A 26,339-nucleotide genomic window follows, 5' to 3' on the forward strand; every position below is an offset into this window, starting at 1 on the left:
AGCTGAAGGACATGCTGCTGTTTGAACCCGTCTCTTAGTTTCCTGATTCGTCGACAGGCCACAGTGGCGGGCGAATCCCCCAAAAGGGACTCTCATGTTTATCGTTTTAGCAGCCAGCTTGATATTCATAATACAATGAGCCCGCCGAATGAACGCTGGTCACCTGCCAAAGAGCCGGTATGGTAAACAGCCCCAGCAGCTACTGCCAACACTTGGCTCCATTTCCCCCCCGCTCAATATTGGCACTGGCAGCATTCCTGCACTCTTCAATTACAATTTTCAACATTTTATCAGACTTCGTTTTATACCAGAATTTCCCAGTTACAATCACTTAGAATAAATGCAAAGTAGATGGACAAGGGTATATAACCCTAACGCTACTTCAATTTGAATATGGCACTATTCAATTATGGACATTTGATAAAATTCCAATTAATCGTGCAGCCCTAGGCAACAGGATTACAATTTTCTCAAAATATGAGGTTATGCATATTTTTCTGATTTATTTAAATGTATTGGAAGTAGGGATGCACGATATTGGTTTTTTGAAACCGATACCGATAACTTCCTGCTTCTCAAGACCGATAACAAAAATGTACGCCACTAATGTATTTTTTTTTCCTTGGCCGCCCCGTAGTTTCAGAGCGCATCGAGTTTAAAATACCATCTACAAGCTGATGCTAACAGCATCAGCACACTTCCACACTTCCACGCTCACCGGCAGGCACCGACCATAGACTGTATATATAAAGGCACCGACTGGCCACCTGGAGGACCGGGAGGGTGTGTGTATGTGTGGCCCGAGCGAGCGAGAGACCTTACGTGCATTGTTGTTAGCATCTGGTGCTAGCTAGCTGCGCTAACGGATATAAGGAGCTGTTTAAATGAAAACAGAGGACCGACATTTCGCCACAACTGCGCCGAGCACTTGACTTTATGCATGAAGCCAGACAGTGGGACATTGTACGAAAAGTCAGCATACTCAGCACGGATAGTGCGCAACATGATTGCAGCGTCCACGCAGCTCCGGTTCGAGCATATGCCTTGAGTTGCACATAGCTCCAACGCCCATACCACCGACGACATGTTTGTTTACTGTCCTGGCTTCACGGCCGCACACCATTTACGTCACAGCCAGGCACTGAGTTAGGGAGCGCTGGATTTGTGAAGAACTCCCCTCTTCCTAAACCACTAATACCACAGTACTGGCAAAACGGGAGGAGCCGAGGGAAAAACAAGCGCCCCTCATCCCAACCCACCCACACCGCAGTATTTTTTCTTTTTTTTTTACCCAAAACATATATTGTATATTATCGGGGCTATTAATACTGGTATCGGGTTTATCGGGATGACGTCATAATTCCTAATATCGGACCGATAATTATCGTGCATCCCTAATTGGAAGTGATCCACTTCCATTTAGCTTGTGTACCTTTGGAACAATCCAAGCCTCCCTGATCAAACCTCTGCATTATGTGGAGCACTCAGTGGGACTGAACTCACCTTCCTCCTCTGCCCATCCGGCGCCGGGCCAAACCGATGCATCGCCGCGGCACGTTCAGCGAAGTCAGACAGTAACGGAAGCGAGAGTCTCCGAGACCCCCGTCAGACGGGCTGACCCAGGGCCAGCTGCCACTTTGCTCCGGACGAGACTGGAGGGAAAAATGTTTGATTGAAAACTATAATAAAACAAGTCCAAAAAATGTAATATAATGCAAGAACAGCACTTTTTGTAAGTCACTATGTATAAAATTGCCAGCTAAATGTTATGTTATATATGAAAACACAGCGAGACGTCACATATTAAAATATAGGGCAACAAATAAGACACTGGCAAACGGAGCGTGTTTGTATTGCATTGTTTGGTCCAGCAGAGTGGAAGACTAACAGCCAGTCTGGCCAGCCTGCTGCTGTTGTTGTTGGCACTAAAAATAGAACCAGGAGTCACAGGAGGGCACTCACAGCGTAGTACTGACAGCCGGCCTTCCTCCTGAACGCATAGCAGCCATCTGGGTCGTTCTCCTCCTCTGCCTCTGAAGAACCTGAATGGATCTACACAATGAAAACAACTTAAGTTAATAAAGATTAAAGGACTTGAAACCACACATTTGTATACACAGGTGAGCATATCACTGGCAAAGCTGTATTTTAAGATTTGCTGGAAGAAAAAAAAAAAATCATATTATTGATGCAAATAATGTTGCTTGAAAATGAAAGAAATAAAATGCTGGGTGATTTAGGGATTGGAGATGTTGAGAAATCATCAGAAATTCAGGGAAATGGCATTACTTATTTACTGCACATTCTTAAATTTAACTTATGTCTTTTAGGAATACTTTTATCATATTTTATTTATTAAGTCTTTTATTGCACAGTTTTCCTATAACTTCTTCTTCTCAAATATTTTATTTTATTCTAAAATGTTCATGAAACCCAATGTCCCCATGAGGTATTCTCATTGTGAAATCTAAGACGATATCTAGTCTCATATTACGCTAAGGATATCATATCGATATATCGGCCAGCCATAGGGGCATTACAGCCCTACCCCTCTGTTTTTTAATATAAATATTCATATTACTGAACTGAAACAACATGACATCACAACACTCGCGCTTGAAAGGAATTTACCTGTGAGAAGGGTTCTTCGTCTGAGCTGGGGAAATCGTACTGGTTGAGGTCCTTGGGATTGAACACGGAGGGTCCTGAATGTTGAGGCGCTGACAGAGGCGGGATCTTGGGTTTCTTTTCGTATTTCCTCTTGGTTCTTATTGCCTCCGTCTTCTCCGGCTGTGAGAAGGAGAAGGGGGGGGTGGGGGGGGACCGTGATAATGTTATAACGGCAGTGTGCGTAATCAGAAAGGCATTTAAAGATGCAATGCAATACTGTTGGTGGCCGTCTAGTGTGTGTAGAAACAACCACGAGTAAAAGAGGCATTGACATGCAGATGGCAGCATGTGCCAGATGCTGCTGCCTAGCCAGATGGCTGACCCCCCCCCTTCTCAAGCCACCCGTGCCACCGTTCACCCCGACTTCCCCATCGGGACAACCCCTCCCCGACTGAACAGACTCCAACTCTACTAGGATTAGTCAGATCCCATTCAGGCCTTAGACAAAGCAAACAGAGAGGCAGGGACTCTACAGTGGAGGACTGCTGCATCAAATCAACACAAGGAAGGGAGTGGGGGGGGGGGGGGGGGTATAGCTAAATAAGCATCGGTAAACAATAGGGAGAAGTCAACCAGCTGGTAGAGGAAAAGGCAGAAAAGAAGGGGAAATGTGAGGAGAGGAGGGGGTTGTTGGACACTGGAGCTAATGAAGTCTTAATGACAAGAGGTGTCTCAGAGTTCACCATACTGCTGTGTAATGAAGTCCTACACTGCAGAAACATATGGCAGCTTGGCTTGTCATTAACTAGTTTGAGTTTGAAGGAGTCAGCATATTTAAATATGTACCAAGCAGCCTTAATCGCACTCAGTGGTGTTGTCGCATGACCTCTGAACAATGTCCAGAGGAGAGGGTCATTTGTCTGACAATAATAAACAATCATTGGTGTAAAATGACCCTTCTTCTCCACCCTGTTTGTTTTCTTCAGGTTTCTCATGATAGAAACATCATGGACTAATTCATGGAACAGAAATTCACTATTTTCCCCTGGGAGCAAAAATCTGACATTATGCTGACTTTGAACTAGTTAGCTGGGAAGCTAAAGTCTGTTTAATGTCGGACATTTGCATTCACACGTAAAGCTCTTCGAATGATGTGTTGCACTGCATGTGTGAAAGAGGCCGAAGTGTTATAGTGCGAGTCTTTTTAGCTACCCTCAAGAGCCTTTCATTTGACACTATAACGTATTGTCCTTTGAAAAATAAATGTGCATCATTTTTTTCAGAGAAAAATACACATTCATGGTTATCTTTTTAAATAATTCATACCTAGTTGCCACTTGAATTAGTCAACATTTTCTCGCTAATCGAGGAGGAAAGGATAGATTTTGGACATTATTAGGAAGAAGCACATGTGGATTGTTTTACCTTCTTGTAGTCCTTCATGTCCAAGTGGTCCTGGTGTCTGTACTGGTTGCTGTTGGACGGGGGAATGATGGGGATGGTGTAGACAGGCTTCACCAGAGCTCGCTGTGCAAGAGCCTCCGCCATCACCTCACTGCCATAGTCTGGCATTACATTCCTGAAGAAAGAAAGAAAAGGTAGAGGCGTTGGTAGCTGATGTTTACAAATCAACTGCAGGACTTAGCAACATGATTGTAGGTTTAAGCATAACTTTCCACTGCATACAGCCATGACCAGCACAAAAAACAGCCTTAACATCAGTACACAGGAGCAGCCTAAAACCACTACTTCCTGTCAGACTACACATTCTCTATGCCGGCATAATATCATGAAGTGGGCCGGGGAAGCCATCTATTGAGAGTGGAGAGGTCCAATCTGGGAGTGAACGCTGGCAGTGATGCACGGGCAGAAACCAGGCCGGGATAACAAGAGGAAATTGAAATGTCACTACAAATCAAAAGCACTTCAAGGAGAAGGGTCCAATTTAAGCTCACAGTGACAGCTACTTTCAGAGCAAATTCATTCCATTCGCATGTCATGTTAAGATTGAACACAAAGGCTCCACAGGGGAAACAAAGAACAACTCAAAGCGGAGCTTGGGTAAGAAAAGAATGAATGGAAACACAAAATAATACTAACATACAGTCTAGCGTACTTCGTGAAAAGATCCACACAGAGAAGTCAATAAGCTCATTTGCTCCTGACACTGCTGAATAAATAACGTGAGCTTTAAATGGATAAGGCGTTGTACATAACTGCGCCCCCAATTAACACATGCAGCGAAGCCTGACGATACAGAAAAAGGGCTGTTGACTTCTTTACAGCACCAATCTTGGCAGACACGTTTCCTAATGACCTCCACTTGGGATTCCAACTTATTAACGATTAAACAAAACCTTGATCAAACATGAAGGTTAACCACACAAGTCAAAACACCGCAGGTCTGACACTCACCAGGAGATACACAATTCACTTTAAACCTCACCAGAAAACATTGCCAAAGAATGACAGGATATGATATAATAATGTATCTTATATGAAGCATCGGTCTCATCAAGTAAGTGAAGCATGCCTTTATCATAAATCCAAGAGAAAAGACCCCCAAATATCAGCTTCTCGCAGACAACTCCAAAAAACAACTCTTGCTGGTCTTTCTTACCTCTTCTCCACGATCTCCAGTGTGAGGTGCAGCAGTTCCCTCTCGCTCTTCTCCCTCCTCTTGATCATCTCCAGGATGGTGACCGCTCGGCTCAGGTCCCTGCGCAGCTTCAGCATCTTCTCATACGATGCCTCGTCGTTCTTTCGATTCTGGAAACAGAAAGGAAGTTATAGAGTGCTTCTTAGAACTGTGATTTCAGTGTAATAATGACTATCCAATGTAGTGGTGCGAGAACCCATACAAGCTCAAATGTAGGGATTCCTACCTTCCTGGTCTGCATCTTCTCCGTCCGTCGGCGGAAGGCCACGTAGGGGTCGCTGGTGCTAGAGCCGTCCCTCTTCTCCCCCTTGCAGGTGGGGATGAGGGACCCCCCCGTGCAGGTTTTCCTCTTGCGGCTCCAGTAGTCGAACACCTCCTTGATCAGCTCATCGTCCTCCTTCAGCAGCAGCTTGGCCTCCTGGAGACTGACGAGCTGCGGGGCAACAGAAGAGAGACAGAGTCAGTGCGATTCAAATGTAACACGTCCTCTTGGGATGCATGGAGAAGAATACAGTGAGACCAAACCAGGGAAGAAACCAGGTGTTTTAAGCAAGTTTAAGTCCATTTAACAGCAATGAACATGACAAACACAGATTTTTAGCAAGTCTAGTAAACTTATGGCGCGTTTCCACTGCAGCGAGTAGCTCGCTTTAAGCGTGCCGAGCCATGCGGGGCCCGTTTTTGGTTTTGTTTCCACTTGGCCTAGTACCGGCTAGTGGGTCCTAATTCACAGTTTTTCTGGCCCCATAAAATCGTGGTTCTAGGGCCAGGAACAACCAGGCTGAGTCGGGCTGAGTATGCTAAACTAGAGAGAGAATCGCTGGCAAGGGGGCTACAACTACAACAAGATGAACATATTTGACCGTGAATTAATTGTAATACATGTTTCAAAATGATGCCGAAGTAACAACATACTGATACCGGTTAGTAAAAACCATGAATTAATGCTTTGATAAGTCTGCAGACAGACGGCAGGCGAACAACCCTTTTAAAATGCGTGTTTTCTAAATGTAGCTTGGCTAAGCTAACGTTATATATGCTCCGACCGTCCACACTCACAACAACGGCCTATACAGACATAAATGAACCAGCGACTGTATTCTCCATGACACAGACAGTCTGTGGTTTGTACTTGTTTAACTTGTGTCTAGCTTCTGAACAGATATGAAGAGCTGTGAGCTCGGAGTGCTAACAGCTAACGGCTGTGTTGTTTTTCTGGGGCTCTCATTGAAGATGACGTCACGGCTCCGCCTACACTGCGTTACTATAGTAACTACCCCAGTTCCTAAACTGTAATGGAAGCGCAGCATTAAAGTGAGCCGGGCCTAATAAGGCCTAACCAGGCCGAGCGAGGCCTGCAGTGGAAACGCGCCATTATACTTCTAAGTTTGACAGATGTATGATTTTGAGTATTCAGAGAATGCAATACCTTGTTGTGTAAAAAGTATTAGAAACTATTTATGAAACCAAAGATCAAGGCTACGACCCACCTTTGGATTTACTAAATGACAGGGTGAGAACCAGTATTTCAGTCTGTGTAAGTAAAGCCAGAGATGCAAACAACATGCAAACAAGTGTTTTCTTCCCACACAGACTGATAAATACCTGCTGTCCGCTGCCTTTCTCCAGGCGGTCTATCATTTCCTCAAACTGTAGGGCTGTGATTTCCATTTTCTTCTTCAGCTTATTCACAAACGTCTCGTCCTCTGAATCCAGGTCGTAGTCTGGCTGCTCCGCATCCAAACTGAAAGCTGTGGGACGGAGAAGGGCTGGTTACTGAAGAGACAGACACTCATTTAAACAGGCAAACACAGCAACCTCAAGCAGACACAGCATTGCTTCTGTTAAAACTGACTTTAATACCCAGTAATCAAGTCATTATGATAATTGCAATTAAGTTATTTTTCCATGTTGTACAGCCCTTTCAAAAGGTATTAGTGATATATTTCCACGTCATGGTTATTATGCAGTCATACAATTAGGCAGCAGTGCATTTCAGGCAATAAACACAAGTCACTGTGTTTGTTAAATAAACAAACACACTTTTTTATGGCAAAGCACTGAGCTTGTGTTTGTTTATGTGCCTTCCCCAACTCAATGAAGCTGCAGGGCGAACCCCAGAATCCAGGCTGGGAACTTTACCAGATATTTGCTCATAAATATTGCCCGTGGCTACAGTTCGTCTGGCCAGAATCTGCAGCCATGGCCTGGAGATCCTCCAGATTAACATGGAAGTCTGGTCGAATATGAACAGTAGGGATCGACCGATATGGCTTTTTCAAGGCCGATACCGATTATTAGTAATCAAGGAGACCGATAACCGATATACATTTGCAGTAAAATCAGAAAATCTTGGTGTCAAAATGTAGAAGAACACAAACTCCAACACAACTTCTTTGAAATGCATTTACGCATATATTATGTTTAATTAACTTTTAAACATCTTACAACTGGTTTCCTCTCTGTGCTCTTTTCTTTAGTGCAGCCATCTGCAATGAGTTAGAGAGACAAGAAGTAGGGCTGCAGGCTGACATGCTTAACTAACAATAATGCTTCATTTATTATATCTGTCTATCTAGCATAAAATCCCAATAAACTGCTAGCAACTGCAAAGCACTAGTGCTAGCTAATGTTTTGCAAACTATTAAAAGTGAGGCTATTACAGTAGACCTAACGTTAGTCTAGGAGCCTCACTTCTAATATTTTTGCTAAACATTTGCTCGATACATGTTGGCTAGCTAATGAGCTTCACATATCAACCTGAAAAACTGCAAGGCTCCACTCGCAGCCCCTCCCCCCCCCCCCCCCCTCCGCTCCAAAGTTACTCCGCTGCGAGACGCTGCACGCACCCCCAACTCTGACTGACTTCCCGCGTCCCTGTGTAACTGGGAAACTGATAGAATTGGATCATAAGATCGTGGTGTTTTTGCAACTTCAGCATAGGGGATAGGGATGTTTATTGAACTTCGGTTTAACACATGTATGGCTCTGCTGCTCAGCGCTGCTGCTCGCTTCAGTCTGTGTCTGCGTTCTTTCGCACCTGCCTGTAATCTGAGAAGGTCCCGCCTCTCTGGCTCCCGCCCGGAAAATCTTCAGTAATAGCCTATCAGATAGCGCTGTGGGCGGGACATTGCTCGTGTACACAGAGTGGTGACTGCAGCCAGAGAAACGGCCGCATCAGAGCCAAATATCGGCAATTTGATAAAAAAAGGCCGATACCGATAACCGGTCAAATGCGGAATATCGACCCCTAATGAACAGTGTCTGTTATTATCCATGAAATACTGTGAACAGCAAAAGAAACATCACTGTCACTATACTCTAATCGTGGCATTAACTTGTCAAAACGTGAGGCTTTGTAAAAGGTATGCAGTGATCCTCTTCACCACCCTGTATTTCAACTGTTACATAACTCCTCAGGTCTACATGGTGCTGTTCAAACACCTGTCATGGCTGGCGTCGATAGCAAACAAGAAATGTGTTGTAATTGTATGTTGAGATATACTTCTTCATGTGACTTCCAGTCTGTTGTGTGATTCCATTCTCTCCAGAAGAGGGAACTTCAACAAATCACTGTTGCAACCAGAAAAACAAACTATGCTCGCACAATATATTACAGCACAGAGGGAAGTTTGGAATCCAAGGCGGTTTCACAAATGATAGACGGCTGATACAGGCTGCACTTCCTTTTGGTTGCAGAGCTATCATTTCACCTTCTGCAAACATGCCAAATCCAAATTTAGAATAGAGCGTGCTGTGGGTGCAACTCTTCTCTCTTCCAACCGCTCCAACACTTTCTGAAATCACATCTGCTCTCTGAACTTCTAGGGATAACTACAAACCCGCTGTACCACACAAGACAGATCAGTGTTTCCCCTAGGTTTACTGACTTGGCAGGGTGCTGCTCGGGTACCCCCAAACATTTTTTTATTTGGAATTTTTGTTATCCTCTGGAGCAGAGAGGAGCTGTGGATTATTGTTATTGATATCGTACAGTAACAAAGTATTTGTACATTAAAAAGTAATACAGTATTACTTTTATTCAAACTGTATTCCCTTCTTATCATGTAGCCTACACTTCTTCCTTTCATTGATACATTTAAATCACCTGACTACACCTAACATACCTGCTGCAACCAGGGGCGGCGCCAGGCGGTAGTTTGCTGTTGCTACAGCAACACCAACAATTGGCCTAGCAACTGCTAAGCAACCCCAAGAAATGTATTTTTTTTTTTTATATATATGTGAAATGTATAATTTGAAAAATTATTGATTTGAAAATGATATGCTACAGTACAGTACAACTTCTGGGTGTTTTCATTCAAGCTCGGCTCCGTGTGTGTGGCAAGAGCGCACGAGTGAGCAAGATTGTTGTTGCTGCGCCAACGGATATTAGAAGCTGTTTCTACAACTAACTGGAAAGTCCTCTCCTGTCAGATAACGTCAGCTCAGTGAGGTAAAGGACTCTCTCAGTGTTTAGATATATTAACTTTAGTCTGAGTTATCTCAGTGGGTCTCAAAACAGTTTGATCACCATTTATGTAAACACATATTTCCATTTGAGAGGGGAGTGGTTAGTAAAATATGCATGAATAAATAAATAAAAAGTTAACTAGGGAAAAAAAGGTAAGATACACTTTTAAAACTTGTTGAGAGCTAAAACTAGTCTTTGCTGCTGCCTGGGAGAGGAGGGAGAGGAGGAGAGGAGGAGAGGAGGGAGAGGAGGGAGAGGAGGAGAGGAGGGAGGCAGGGGGAGAGGAGGGAGAGGAGGAGAGGAGGGAGAGGAGGGAGAGGAGGAGAGGAGGAGAGGAGGGAGCAGGGGGAGAGGAGGGAGAGGAGGGGAGGAGGGAGAGGAGGGAGAGGAGGAGAGGAGGGAGAGGAGGGAGAGGAGGGAGAGGAGGGAGAGGAGGAGAGGAGGGAGAGGAGGGAGAGGAGGGAGAGGAGGGAGAGGAGGGAGAGGTGGGAGAGGAGGGAGAGGAGGGAGAGGAGGGAGAGGTGGGAGAGGAGGAGAGGAGGGAGAGGAGGGAGAGGAGGGAGAGGAGGGAGAGGCTGATTCAGGAGCACAGACACACTCACAACTATAAATGAACGAAAAATAAATAAATAAACAAGTTTCAGTGTTTTTTTCATATTGGAAATGGTATGTTGTTGGTTATGACCATGATTTTATGATTACTGAAATGTATAGAGTTCTGTTTCATATAGTCTCTTTATTTTCCCCTCAAAATGCACCAGATTGATGCATTTAACTACAACAATTAAAAACAAATCTTACCGGGACAGCATGCCCCCGGACCGCCCTAGAGGATTTGAGGTCCACCCCCAAAATAAAAAAATCACATGGATAGGTTTCTAAATACATTTACCATTTTTTTATAATAATAGCAACCCATGTCCATATGTTTATTTGTGGGTAGTAGATTTAAACTATAGGGCTATCACTATGGGCCCTGAAGGGTCTGCTAGCAAGCGACCAACAGAAAGGTTCATGTTAATATTGTTACAATAGTAGGGGAAACACTGCAGATATAAGATGTCCTGTCCCCATAGTTACATGCCATATGAAATCTGCAACACTGCTGAGTTTGATTATCCCCATGTGGTGGGGAATTGTTGTATCTAGTCTATATGACGAGTGATGCACCAATGAATGAATTGGCAGATTTTTGCCCATTTCTTGAAAATACTTTTCTGCACGTCACCCAATTTGCGGGTGTGATGATGGGAAACACTTTTTAAAAAAGGGCTGAAAAGCTCTTAATTCAAGTTATTATGAAAATGTATAATTTTCCCTGGCACAAATGAACATTTTGAAGAAATAGCAACATCAGCCAAATAGTTATATAGTATATAGTGTCAGTATGGACCAAGAAATCGATGCATCCCTATACATGACAACTCTATTAGTCTTTCAGCATGCGATCTTACACAACTGGGGCTGAAGCTAAATACACAAATCTCTCAATCGGCAGCTTATAGCCTGTGAAATCAGACGTATCCAGCGACTACACCACTACGTGCTCACAGGCCACAAACACAGTTGAAGGGATAATCCTCCTCTACTCACGCTGTATGTGAATAAGCTGCTTTGGCATCTTGAACTCCCCGGGGTAAAGGGAATCGTAGTGCGTGATGTTGCGCTCCGCCTCGGGGACGGGGATAACCATGTTGTCCCGCTTCTCGCCGTATACCTGCTGCGCCGAGATGGCCCGCTGGAGATGGTGCTCCTGGAGGAGGGGGAGGAAACAGGTGTTACTGACACTGTCTGCACACTTCTTCTCCCAAATAGTTTTCTTGATTTTTCCTCGCAGAGACATGTTCACACAGGCACGGCAACGTGAACATCTGATGTGTCAACTAGTAGACAATAACTATGTTTCATAATAATCACTTCTTTGTATGGAACGGCATCTATAAATAAGAATACTGTCGTGTAATTGGAATACAAATGATCTGAAACTAAACTGAAAAAAAAGCGGTCAAAAGCACATTTTTTTAAAATTAATTTCCAGATGAGGAACACGAGTATATTTCAGAGGACTAAACCATACAACTATCAGATATTGAAGATGACATCCTGTCCCTTTACATACTCACACTGGCAGCGCAAAGTGAAAAATGTATTCATCAACAAGTAGACAGAAACTGTATTTCATTAATACGCAGCAATTGGAAAAGTATTCACAGCCTACTAAAGTACCAACGCACTACCTGATGCAGAGAGAAACCAAAAGATCACTCTGTAAATAATCACTGCCAATTAACTCTCTCTCAGAATCAGTTCTTTTACATTGCAGAATATATCAATTGGTGCACCCTTACGAATGTGCTCTACATCTCTATTAGTCCTGAGGCATGTCATGGGAATTAAGGCCTGCACATTTAAAGAGTGCAAAATGTTCTGGCAATTATCCAAAAACATTTTAAAACAGGCTGCCAGTGTCACATATCTCCCCGAATCCTTTCACTGAATACCTTCCAATTTATTTCCCTGGTATTTCTTAGCTCCTATTTTACAACCGTATCTCTTATTTGTCATAGTACCCACCACACCACACACACACACACACACACACACACACACACACACAACACACACACACACACACACACACACACACACACACACACACACACACACACACACACACACACACACACACACACACACACACACACACACACACACACACACACACACACACACACACACACACACACACACACACACACACACACACACACACACACACACACACACACACACACACACACACACACACACACACACACACACACACACACACACACACACAGGTAGAAGCATGGTGTAGGATTTGCAGAGTATCAGCCAGAGCATTACTGTGTCAATACACTGCGAGTACACAGATTCAGTGTGTATTTATACTTCAAAGTATGCGCTCTCTGGCATCTTGAGACCTGCACAGGTAACCCTCATTTTACACCAGTGACTCATTGTTATTATTTACTGCAACTCGCAGAAGTCACAAAGTTAGTCTGAAAAGAAATCTGTCCCAAAGTTTACACCGATACCGTTGCACATGGGATCATAGATGAAATATGTGCAAGTTTCTCCAGCAAACAATCTGTTGCTTTAACTAACTCTGCAGCACGACCATGAGTCACAGTTTGACTCTTGAACTGCGCAGAATGTTTTACATGATGTAAACTGAGTCACTGAATTAAAATGTGCTGCTAAGAAGAATCCAGGAACAACTTTAAATCGCATACTGTTGAAAATATGCCAGAATAACTTATAGGCCTCATTTAAAGATTCCCACACCTTGTTTGCTGCCGATACAGATTGCAAATGAAAGGGATGCTCCGATCGACCGGCTGATATTCACTCTCTGCCGATCGGTCGGTGCTCTCTATAAAGGCCGATTAGGAGAGCCGATCACATGACGTCAAATACATGACACTTTTCTCTGTGCGCGGCAAAACAAGCTCGCCAACATGGCTTCACCGGTCTGGCAGTATTTGAATGTGTCTGAAAAAGACAGTAAAATAGCAACGTGTGAAGCAGAAACCCTGCAGCTCCGCCCGCTGAGACGGACCGGTGAGCGGAGCAACACACACAAGAGTTAGACCTAACACACTTAGCTACTTAGCTACTTATGTTGTTTGTGTTAGCGCCAGTGAATGAGCCCCATTAACTGAGTTTTAAACGTCACTTTAAATGGAAGATCCCCATAGGCCCCGCCCACTCCATCAACCCCAAAATTGGCGATCGGAGCATCCCTAGCAAATGAGCCATATATTACAAGTCTCCAGCTTCGTACCTTTTAATGATATTAATACGGGCCCTGATTAAATAAATATGTACATTAGTAGATGATATAATGCATTACAAAGGGTGTTTAGATCTAGAGTTAGGAAGTTAAACAGGTCTTAGTTTCCTCTCTTATATCCATTAAATATTGCTGTTGAAACATCAATTACTATTTAAAATTCTTGCCAAATACAACATTTCACGAGACTACATTATTGAACTTCTCTAATTGTTACCGTGTAGAGTTTAAACACATCATATTGTTTGCTTTTGGAGAAATCAAGGCATTCTTTATAATATTGAATGACTAGAATATAAGTGGAGAACTACTTTATTTATAACATCTGCGTCTAATACATTTCAGCTTTTATTCTTACTGTCTTTACAGGCCTTCTCTTATCAGCCAATGCAACAGATGGCAGATCCAGTCAAACAAACCAATGTTTCTTGCTCTAACAAGTATTTTAACAGGGCTCCTACTCATTTTACACATTACCAATTTACTTTCACAGCCAGAGTTTCTTGGTTGGAGATAAGGGTCAATGACATACCAAGTGCGGCTGGCAAATACTACCATCAACGAAGCCACGTCTGTGCATGGCTAATTTCCATTAGCCATTGAATTTTAGACACTTGCGTGGGAGTTTTGAGTGTTCGAGGCCTTAAGTGTAATCCGAAGCCATGAGGAGCTCTGCGTGGAGTAACAGGAGAACCATATCAGAGCCGAGAGCTGCCATGAAAGGACACAGCATGCGTCCAAACTCAACCATCTGCCCCTGGTAAGATTAACAACACTTTCTCTACAACCAATACACAAAGAAAACAGCTTATTGCGTTAGCCACACTATTGTTAGCGTAACCTCGGGACTAAAGGGTATGGCACCAAGTAATCCATCACCCACTGTCTTCTTGTAAGTGGCTCTAAATGAGTTTAGGATACAACCCACAAATTACAATCTATTCACAAATCATTGGGTTTTTCTGTCGCAATGGTTAGCTGGCATGCTACGACTGAATGTGGCATGTTCACACACCCAAATCACAGGTTTCCGATCAAAAGAAACGCTGTGTTTGGCTTTGTTGCAGTGTGCACTGAGAGTCCAGACAAACTTGTTGGAACTTTTGCACATTCTTGTTCACTGCACACAAAAACACAACCACATGCAAGTAGTCAACAGTTTTATGTGATGCTACATTTAAAAACTCTTAGCCTACAAATGCTGGGATTCTTCATCTTCAGATCTCGGCAAGGTTTAACAATAAAATAAACACATTTAATTGGAAAAATCTCTTAACAAAAGGTTGGAATGTTACAGCATTCACACAATTCCCTCAGCTCTTTCTTCAATATCAGTTTGAAAGCTGTGGACTCAGGAACATCTATTTCATTTGGAGAATACTACAAGCCCTAACCTATTAATACAAAGCTAAAGCCATAGTAAAATATACGGTGAAAGGGTTTTGAACACTTAAAAATCACACTTTTTTAATGACATGTATGTGTTGACATGGAAACACTGATTATTTAAGAAAAGATGGAAAGCATAATATTAACTCTGGTGAAGCTTAATCACATTGTGTAATAGGGTAAGGGTGGAATACATGTAGAGATAGAACCATTCACACTTACTCAAGACTACAGAGGAAACCAGAATATCCAGCGGGAACTCACCATATTTGTAACGTCTAAATGTGAAATATGTTGCTTCTAAACACCCATAAATATTGTATGCACCATCTGGCACACACAAGGACAGACTACAGGTGAATCAAAGAGTTGTCGACATGACCTTATGTCAACTTTTTTGAACTGATGCTTAACCAACACGGCGCAGGGTTTGCTCTCTTGTTGCTTGTCAAAGACATCCTCTAAAAGTCACCCTCTGTGCATCCCACCGTCTGACACGACGATGAACTCTGAGCATGGCGAGGTTAAGGAACATGCATACAAGAGTGAGCGCAAGGAACCAATTAAACCTGAGCCTGGCCCAGACTGGCCTTTGCAAGCGTCTGCGGAGGATATATGCTCGGCACATTTCAGCAAGCTACACGGAGCTGCCTCAGATATAAAGATATCCTGATCTCTGGCAGCTGTGATCCTCGCGACCGCGGTTCACAGCCTGGGATTTCCTCTGTTGAGGAATTGTGTGAGAAAGGATAAAGGGCTTTGGAGAATGGCACATGGGGACGAGTATACTACGATATCTTAAGAACTTGTGCAACTGTCTGTTTCAATCCATTCATAGTGAACATGTCACTCCTGAATGCTTGTTTCGGAACCAATTTCTAGAAGTATGTTCACACTGAAACAATTATGTTCATTATTCACACAAATAAAAAAGAAAGGGTTCCTACAGTTTAAGGCAAGATACATTTAAGACTTTTTAAAGAATGAATGCCACTCAATGAATATAAAAAAGAGAAACGACCCCAGTTACCTAGAGTTTAGAACCATTTCACTAAATTGTTTGATGATCAGTCTTTCCGCCATAACGTTGTTAGCGAGCAGACAGTTGATGGGTTTTCTATCCTTAACTGAGTGACATTAATGAGAGGGTAATTTGGATAATTATTTTAAAAGATTATATCTCTGGGGAAAACAACCAGTCATAGAATCCTACTTAACATTTTAAAGACTTTTGAGAGACATTTTATTGCAAATTGAGGCTATATTTTGAATTAATTCAATGCGTTTTGGGACTTTTTCAAAGAGCCACTGGAACCCTACAAGAGTACAAGAACACCTAAAGGAAAAAACACAACAGAATGATAATGCTGGCTGCCAACGGACGCATTGTGCACAAATGCTAAAACCCCATATAGGAAAGTCGCAAACCGCCTTTTACTCCAGAAAATAACCTAATATCGAACCTCTGATTGTCTTGTTCTTTCCTCACAAAATGAGCTCGCACTGTGGAGCCTTCACAGCGGCGGTGCTGCTTTCTGTCAGGGCCACAGATGCAGAGAAACACAAATGAAAATCTATTTTTCACAATACCACACACGACTTCCATTAAATGTTTTCAAGAAAAATAGATGACTCCAACAAAAGTTGCCATGGAAACAAAAGTGTGGCCTCCAGCAGGTGTTTTCAGCTCACGCTGACCAGAGGAAGTCTCGAGGAAGGCAATTTGCTCAGTCAGTCAAGGCATATCTAAAATCCACAGAGCAGAGCGATGCAAGCAATGAGACAAGCGGGGAGCGAGAAAACCAGACTATCGCAACAATCCTAAACATTGAGACAAACTAAAAGATATTATTGACTTCTGAAGCTCAAAGTAGAATCAGCGGTTCACTTAATAAACTACAATTCAAACGTTTCAATTCAACTCATGTTGTCATCGCAACTTCTTAATTTAAGTACTATAGAATGAATGTATAGATTAAGCCACACATATAATGAAACTTATACCTCATCGCTAAAGATGGCCTGTGCATATCTGAAGTAGAGTTAATCTTTTTCTGCTTGCTTCTTCAACATCAGACGTTACTGCGACAGCCATTGTCCTACTGACCCTTGTGATTCCTGACGAGATACATCTCCTCCTCTGATCAGCACTCAACGAACATATTTTCCAACCATCAGTGCAAATGTAACAATCAGACTCCCTGATTAGGCATTGGCACAAAATGTTCCTGTTTGCCACAGTCTTGGTGAATAAATGTAATAGCTGTGCTTCTACAAACGGCAAACTAGCACTGACATACAAAGCCTTACATATACTCTGATGCGTGTTGAAAGCCACAGTGGAGCACAGCAGGTGAATTATTGTATGCTGTGCAGGACATTGTGCATGCACAGCTTAACAGTGAATTAAGTGCCATATTTCTAATTCATTTGCAACCACTGATGGCACACAAATTGTTCTTTAGAGGTTAATTATTTCTGTCAGGTTTGCCATCATGAATGCTGATGAGGCAGGCATACAAAAAAGAACTCAATCAGAAAAGAAAAGATACACTGGCTTCTGATCTATTATTTATATTGAGGCTGCACAATGATTCGTAATGTAATCAAAAAAAGAAATATGGACTTGTGCAATATTCAAATGACAGGAAGCACAATATTTGTTCATGTCAAAATATGTGTTCAAATATAATTTGGGATTTAGTATTGTAAAGACGCAGAGATAATCAAGCCTACGTTTACTATTGGCTTTTAAAAAAAAAAACTTCTTTGATACAAATTCTCTTAAAAAGTCACATATGCATTTTTAATATCGTGAATCATGTAATCGTACTATCAGTCAAAAATGATCACAATGTGATTTTTTTGCAGTCCATGAACAAACTGTATATTCCCCAAATAAAACTAGTAGATTCCAAAAATATATTTCTTCCATGTACTTGTCAATGCATGTACTTGAAAATTCCCTCTGCATGCTTCTTAAATAGACATACAGCTGAGGTTAGCGTGTGGTCACTCAGCAGAGCGAGACCTTGTTGCTGGACAGGATGTGGGTCAGGGAGCTGAGCCATGTGGAGCCTTGTAGTAAAACTGTCCTCTTTATCTCTGCCGTCACACTGTTATGTAATGCCACTGTGTGTATGTGTACAGTAGTGGGGGGGAGGAGGATTTCTGCTGACTTTGCAAGCCCCTGTATGTGCTTTCCTAGTGTTTGTCTCAGCGGCTTTCTTGATTATAAGGTGACAGAAAAATCTGGCATATCGGCACCAGGAGTAGTAATAAACACCTGCTATTACACTGCCAATGTATACTTTCTCCAGCACCAGCAATATTAACTACCTATTAACTGACAACAACATACACTCATCAATAATTTAACAAATTGAAGCAGTTAAAGTGAAACATGTAGACGTGGAGGGCTAGCATTTCTGCAGTAGATGAATTGAATGGAGTGACCCCATTTGACTTTCAATGCATTTTGAATGGCTAAATCTGGGCTATACTCCAATCTGACAAGATGTGCTTCAATGGGTCATATCTTTATGGCTTTGCATAATCTGTCTATAGCCACAATGTAAATAATTTCTATATTTAAACGTGAGTTGAATGTGAATAATGTGTACTACCAACCTATTACACAAAAGAGGGAACAAATGTAGGGTTAGGTAGTACACACCAGACTCCACAAACTAAGAAAAATATTTAAGACAAGCGCTATATATGATCATAAAAAGACCTGAGTTTAAATAAAGGATCCAGAACGTTACATACAGCCTGAGAATTACCTGAACTATCTAGGATGATATAGTACACAAGCTAAAAGAAACATTACCTAAAAAAGAAAGAAATACTATACAACTACATGGCTTATCAAGGCTTCCAGAGTTGTTACTTAAAGTCTGAGTTATATAGAATATTCTGCATGACACTCTTAAACTTTTTACAGAAATATGTCACAAATTAATCCCCTATACTCAAAACAGTCTTCGAACAAAACTGAAGGAAACCAGCCTGGTTTTGGCCAATTTGGTGGCCATTCTCACTTCTCATTAATTAAAAAAACACATTATCCAAGTAGAAAAACATGCAACACAATGTTCTTGGTGCACAGGAGCTAAGCAACTGCAATGAGGGTTTCTTCCTTTAAAAAAAAAAAAAGCCCATATCAAGTTTACATTTTAACTACGTGAGCAATATTTGTACACTCAATGCAAAATGATTTATTTTGAGTTTAAAAAAAGGCATCCGTTTCTAAATGTCATAATCAGCAACTATTACTGAAACAACACGCTAATGTAAGAGACACTTTGCTAGTTTCTCTTCTCTCATTCCTACACTGCATCATGAGACTTGAAATATAGCTGAAGCACTCAGACTGCTGTCATTGTGTGCAACGAGAGCATGAATCCGCCTGTAGTCTAACACTATCATAGCCATACCATGCATGTCTTAACACATTATGCTCCCACGACACTGTGCAATCCTGCAGGTGTGTGTTATGATTAAATAGAGGGCAGGATCTGCAACATGTCTCCGCCAAACTGGCGACTGCATGCGCGGGCAGTGTGCAGCACACATGGTGGAGCAGGAGCTGTCAACACGCAACACTTAGCTGTCAAACCGAGCCGGGGCTCAGTGTCTCCCCCTGGCATTGGTGCACGGAAATCACACCATAACCAAGGCCTATCCCCGCCTGCATTTACCGAGGAGAAAGTCAACAAAATGGTGGAGCAGAGACAAATCACGTGACTTCTTTGTGCTTTCGGGTGCAATTTCAAGGGAAACAACCGCACACAACACGACTCACGAATACAAAATCAAATCTGTGCAGCATTATAATAACACATGTGGTGGAACGGGCGGATAATATTGAAGATTCATCGAGATCCGTCGTGTGCACGAAAGAGCAGACATGGCGGCCATTTTGCACAGCCTTGCGCAGGCAGCATAGTGGCGCCTCTCGATGTGAAAATACCGCCAAACCGATCCACCGCCAGTCGGGCAGTAATAGAAAAACATACCGATTCCTCCTCTTTCTCCATCCCTGTCGGCATCTGCGGCACTGCCCGGTTGATGGAGGCATATTCATGCAGGTCCGGCAAATCCTCGCAGCGGAAAACGGGCAGAGGCTTACTAGCATCCAGAGCCCGAGCCCGAAACGACAATTTACTCATTTTTATATTAAAAGATGCAGCATAAATCTATTGGATCTGCTCGGAATAACAGCAGGTATGCCTCGAGTTCTCATGGATGAATCTGTGGGAGTCAGCCAGTCAATTGAGCGTGGTTAGGGTCCGTAGCTGCGCGAACAGAGCCGGGAAGGCCCGGGTCTCGGTCGCTCTCTGTCGGTCTCTTTTCTCGCAGGCTCCGCTGATCCTCCCCGGTTCAATACGCCATGGCCAACATGGCGGACATTACAAACTCATGCAGCTCTCCGCTCGCTGCAAGCGGCCCAACCCCCTCGATCACGCAAACAGCCATTCCCACGCAGTTTTACACGCGTGCGCGTTCGTGAGACCCTTGGGGTACGGTAGAGGGGGGGTGTAGTGAGGGTGGGGGCTGGATGGATGCTGATGAAGGATGTGAACTTCCCAGGTTCATCCTGTGCTGACGTACCAGATCATATTTATTCTCTATGATGAAAAAACGTGGCAATAATAAAAAATAAATATAAAACACAGCAGTGTGTAGCGCCATGGCAATAAAATAAATATATTTATGGGTCAACCATCACAGGTTATGAGTGTTTTTAAACCTTGCAAAGACATATCATATAATGTATGTCGTGTGTTAACATTAATTTTCAAACATTAATGGGACACGTTCTGCATGTCCGATACAATTGTTTTGCAAACAGTGCCACCCTGTGGAACAAACAAACCATACTACTATCCTGCACTCATGTGAACAGCATCTGCTTGATTTTTTTTGGAAATGCACAGGACATAAAATCAGGGTCTAGAAGTGGGGAATTATTGCCTTCCTCACAACTTTGCAGTCATTGTTGTTTTCAATATTTTTCACTCATTAAGGATTGTGTGTAATCACATACTATGCCGAAAGGGCGGTTTATACCAATTTAGCTTATGTAATTTTAGTTGAGGAGGATACATTATTTATTTTGGCTATTATTTTAATTATTTTTTGTAGTACTGGAGCAGTGCTCGTTGCAAACTGAAATACGGCATATATGGCAAGAAATTGTTAAAGTTAAGATGGCAAAAGCTAGAGTGTTTTCCATGTTGCTATAATATAGCAATATGGAAATTGACTTGTTCTTTTAACAGAACAAGAACAGCTAATCTGTTATTCATGACTTTTTGACAATGCACACAAAACAAAATATGCTGTGGTGTTGTAATGTTTCCCAAAAAAACAAGGGCATGATAGCTTTACGCCTTGTCAAGCTATATAAATCCAAACACAGGCAACATTGTTTAATCTGTCAAAAATCAACAAGTGTTGCTTCCTCTTCTTGTTCGTAGCTGTCAGGCGTGGAAACATGCACGGTCTTCTGCTGCTGGAGCCCGAACACTTCCAGGATGGAGAATCTGTGCATCTCGACAGGTCCTTCTGCACATTACTGATGTACTGTGATGTTGTTTAAATTTCATCCCGTAAGATAAGACATGCCTTTTTCATTATCCGCCAATTGCTTTTGACAAAGTGGCATTTTCACAATGTTAATGCAACTATCAAAACTGCAAATCAATGTCTCTGTTACCTCACCAATCACAGGGCTCAACAACATTCAAGGCTGATCATTTCTGTATTGCTGAATGTGTTCGGCACAAATAATCCGACTGTTATCAAATCAAGGGCTTTGAAACATCCAAGCACAAGGGTAAAGGCAGTTATGTTTTGGAAGGAACGTTTTGGTAAAGGATGACATATTTTTTATTTTCAGCATCTTTCGGTTTTCCCTTCTGTACTAAAAACATACCAATCCATAACATTAAAACCGAGGTACACACTTAGCCCTGAATTTTATGTCAAGTTAAACTGGTGGTGTAGTGTTTGATCTAAATGTGGCCCAAAAGAGTGACTTACATAAGAAAGGTTACCCATCGTATGATACTCAACACTTGCGAAACAGGTATACATTTGCTTTATATGTTTCAGTATGAAGCCTAAGTAATCACCCTAATTATAAAGTTTATAGTCAGGGGTGCACATAACTTTTTTTGTGAGTTACTCGGATGAGTACCAGGAGACAGTGTCACCCCACACGAAGCGTGGTCCTCCTCAGTGTCTCCTTCACTGTCCTCTATTTACACTTCTTGCATGCTAGATGATGAAGATGATGAAGATGCACCTCCCTGTCTCTTTTTAAGCCTCCGATTTGCTTTCTCCAAAACTGTGAAGTCCTTGCATTTCCTGAGGCCAAGTTGAAGGATCAAATACTAAGAAATGATCACATGACTTGAAGTCATATCTGATTTCAGATGTGGGAAGTTACTAAGTACACTTATTCAAGTACTGTACTTAAGTAACTTTTTGAGATATTTGTACTTGACTTTGATTCTACTTTGTACTTCTACTCCACTACAGTTCAGAGGTAAATGGTGTACATTTAGTCCATTACATGTATTTAATCCCTTTAGTTACTTTACAGATCTGGATTAATGATGTGAAATATAATCAAGTGTTGAATCAGACTTTAGATCCACCTGGAGTAAATTCACAAGCTACCCTGCAGTATACAAAGTGATTACAACTAGCTGCACCTCTACCAGCTGTAATAACACTTTAATGATCAATCATTATAAAACATATCATATGTATTATTCTGAAATGGACCAATCTACTTTAACTATATTTTGATAATACTTTTCTAATTTGACTAACGTAACATTTTGAATGCAGGACTTTTACTGTAACAGAGTATTCCTACACAAGATCTGAGTACTTCTTCCACCTCTGTCTGATTTCAAACTCTTCCATTAAGAGTAAGTTTGCAACTGTGTGTTGTGATCAGCTGATTTTGCGTAGTTCTCCAGTGTGTGCGCGGGGGAGTCTCCCACTGCAGCCAGTTGGAGTTTTGGCACAATTCTGTTGTTCATACCGACGTTAACCCTGTCTGTGCACACGGCGACCAACTCTGTTGTCCGGTGATCTAAGCCTCTGCCTCCTGTAAAGCTTCACAGGTCCGTCGGTTATGTTCTGCGCGGCTCGCCCAGCTCCAGTTCAATCAGTCATAGAAATTCCGAAGATGTTTTGCAGGGAGCAAAACGGCAACGTAGCTGCTTAATGTCTTTGGTTTTTTTGACATGTAGTTTACTCCATTGAGTGTTTACACGTGTAGACGAAATATGTGTTTTGTTTTTGATGTTTTGAGGTACGTGTAGTGACACAAGTGACGTTACGCAATTCAGATTTGTGCCGCGCATGCGTACCAGTTATGTGCACCCCTGTTTATAGTGCAAGAATCAATAGGGAAATCATAAAACGTATTAAAGTTACTAAATCAACTTCCTCCTTGCCCTTCAAGAATATGCCTCAATAAAGATGTCTCAAAGTAAAATCTCTGAATTCTCCGATCATCTATAAACATAGAATGTTTGCTGCATATGATGCAAGACAGCTCAACCACTTATGTCTAGAGGGAAATAAACTCATATGCATCACTACTACACCTCTGTGGGTACAGTCTGACACTAAAACACATGTTTAACACCAGGTGGACCGTCAAAATACTAATTATCTGCATATGCAACACTGAGAAATAAAAAAAAGATTCTGCAGACATTTTTAACGTGGGGCCTGATCTTAGCTACCTGACCTTTACATGTTATAGTCATATCACAACATAGAGAGAAACAATAAAATGCAAATAACCTGCAGGGATGGCCGAGAATGCCTGGGGGAGTGAGTGACTGATACAGATGTGGGAGGCTGACATGATAATCATCATCCATTTGGGAGCAATAGGCTCACAGCTGCAGACCATGATGGAGACCTGTGAAACAGACATTAGCAAGAAGGACATAATTAATATAGAACACATCATAAACAGTGTCTATCAAAATGCATGGTTAATATGATTTATTAGGCACAGTGCCTCAGCAATTTGTGTTGTTTTCTTCTCTGTTGGGCATTACAATTAAACTGAAATATGTGGGATCACTGGAAAAAAATATATGGAGCAAGATTTGATCTACAATACACACCAACACTAGTTCACACTTTCAATTTGTTCAATGCATGATTTTTTGCTGGGATGCATTAGCTTTTTAATAAATGCAGAACAAGTATTGCCACATAACATTAGTGCAACCCTTTTATGGAAGAGTAGAGGGGTAAATATAACAGCACACGACAGAAAAAGAGAAATCGTCTTAACAAATGTAGGCGACAACCATGCACCGATACGAAGCCGATTACAAGGCAGCTTTTAACGGGTTTGTAATCGCTTCGAGCCCAAAGATCAGACACAGCTGTGTTTGCACAACCGAGGCTAGCTGATGCTAACGATATCCTAGCACAGTTCCCCTGACCCTGCGCCATTTACCAGCCAGCTAACAGGCTGCCAACAGTTTTATTTCAACTCGTAACTTACTTGTCCGCGATTAAAATCCGTCACTTTCATTTTCCTCGGGGAAAAGAGGGGTAAAACTACATTGAGCCAGAGTTTTAACTTACCTGCTGCTAGCAACGCCACAGGGGAGGATGATGATGATGGCATTTCTTCTTCTGGTTGTCATGCTAGCCCAATGCTAACGCTGGTTAGCTCCCTTCAGGACGCCTCAGAGGAAATAAAAATGATAAATCCTTTAAAAAAGTCGCGTTAACACACCGTGAGAGGTCGCTGGGAATAACAAGCCAAAACAGAGGAAGTGTTATCCTGTCGCTGAGGGTAAACTTTGATAGTTTCCTAAGGTTACTTCGACAACAACAAAAAAAGAAAAAACATCCAAACTGACCACCAAGCCACTTTGCAGGCGGAGTGTGATTGGAGGGTGCACGCCACCAATCACCTGTGGAGAGCTCACTGTTCCCCCCGCCCACCCACTAATAATAACAATAATAATGTATTTCATTAAATGTTTTGGTTTAAGAAATGCATTGTAGTAAGTACAAAAGCAACAAATAACAATATAGCCTTAAATAAATTAATAAGTGCAACCTCTGACTAAGTGTATTACTCCTTTATTTAGGCCATGATGCAACAGTGATTTTTCAGCATGGTTGCAGTATTTGTTATGTAACTGTCTCCGGGGCTGGTCACCTCCCTCCAACCCCCCCCCCCCCCCATCTCTGCCCCTTCACATGCAGGGCAATGCCGCCTCCTCTGTGATATTTGCATGATGCCACATCTTTTATGATGACACAGCTGATGCTCCACCACCACCAACAGCAGCACCACCTCCTACTAGGTGCCAAAGCTGCATGCATTCCTGCCCCGTGACTCTTGGATTGAAGGAAGCATGGCTATGATTAATATCGCTTTGTTCAACACTCCAAGCAAGGTCATCAGCAGCCATCTGTAGGCAGTGGAGAACCCCTAATTTACGTTTGAACATCCCATTGTTCCTCTGCGCTTACATGATGCAGCCCAGTGCCCTGGCAAAGTGGCTGCACATACACTGGCTGCTCTTAGAGTCTTTTAAGAGTTGTACATCACCATGTGAAGCCTGCAGTGTTCTGTTTGATTGATTCAAAGGTGTTTGCCGGAATACTGAAGCACCGAGAGTCAAGGTTGCATGTCGGTGTCCAGAATAGCATCTTCTCTGACTGCTGAACTGTAAATGAATGTGAAGATGCTTCATCATTTGCAGCAGCGAGTCAATTTCTTCTCCTGTCATCTAGAGGGCAGTGGAGACCTTTGTAAAGTAATGTGTCTCCACTGGGATTACACTGCAAAATGCTAACCTTTTAGTCTTTTGCCTTCTGAGAGCAAAGTTACACAGCTGAGCCACACGTCAGCATATGTGGGATTCTTCTTGGAAAATATGTGAATAATACATTAATTTAACTTTGCATGCATTCCACAGACAACTAACCTTGTGTTGCAAGCAGTTAATGTGGGGATGCCGTGTGAATGTGTGCATGCAGTGCATGCAGGGAAATGTCTAAGGTGGCAGTCAGGGTTGCATATTGAGATCAAAGGAGAACAAGTCAGACCCCAACATCCGTTTCAAACCCCTCTCCGAGGAAGGCTGTTGCTTCATTGTGCTTCACAGCAGGGATCCTGATTGAGAAGTAGATCTGTTTCCCTGGCTGCTATTACTGATTTCGTTAACATTTGGGGTTGACAATTGTCATGATGGCCCTTTTAAAGACGGGCTGTGCAACACAGTAGAAACATTACTCTTAGATATTGAAAACAGATTAAAGTGTTTTTGTTATTGTAATTTTTAGAGTTTTAT

General features: G+C 42.3%; 1 protein-coding gene across 3 annotated transcripts in view; it reads right to left on the reverse strand.

Annotated features, from left to right (window-relative positions):
• LOC117539773 (enhancer of polycomb homolog 1-like) overlaps positions 1 to 24,898 on the reverse strand; it is a 39,278-nt gene extending 14,380 nt beyond the window's left edge. For 2 of the 3 annotated variants that reach the window (XM_034206073.1, XM_034206074.1), the window contains exons 1-9: positions 19,992 to 20,144; positions 11,337 to 11,496; positions 6,875 to 7,020; positions 5,496 to 5,702; positions 5,231 to 5,379; positions 4,036 to 4,189; positions 2,632 to 2,790; positions 1,963 to 2,052; positions 1,504 to 1,652 (exon numbers count right to left, since the gene is read on the reverse strand). In XM_034206073.1, coding sequence (XP_034061964.1) covers positions 1,504 to 1,652; positions 1,963 to 2,052; positions 2,632 to 2,790; positions 4,036 to 4,189; positions 5,231 to 5,379; positions 5,496 to 5,702; positions 6,875 to 7,020; positions 11,337 to 11,496; positions 19,992 to 20,144 — 1,367 coding nt within the window. Of the gene's footprint in view, positions 1 to 1,503; positions 1,653 to 1,962; positions 2,053 to 2,631; positions 2,791 to 4,035; positions 4,190 to 5,230; positions 5,380 to 5,495; positions 5,703 to 6,874; positions 7,021 to 11,336; positions 11,497 to 19,991; positions 20,145 to 23,808; positions 23,930 to 24,612 lie in introns of those variants that run through there. The other variant, XM_034206075.1, reaches the window with a different exon arrangement.
• Positions 24,899 to 26,339: the final 1,441 nt, after the last annotated feature.

The sequence above is a fragment of the Gymnodraco acuticeps genome, unplaced genomic scaffold, assembly GCF_902827175.1.
Source record: "Gymnodraco acuticeps unplaced genomic scaffold, fGymAcu1.1, whole genome shotgun sequence".
Taxonomy (NCBI): domain Eukaryota; kingdom Metazoa; phylum Chordata; class Actinopteri; order Perciformes; family Bathydraconidae; genus Gymnodraco; species Gymnodraco acuticeps.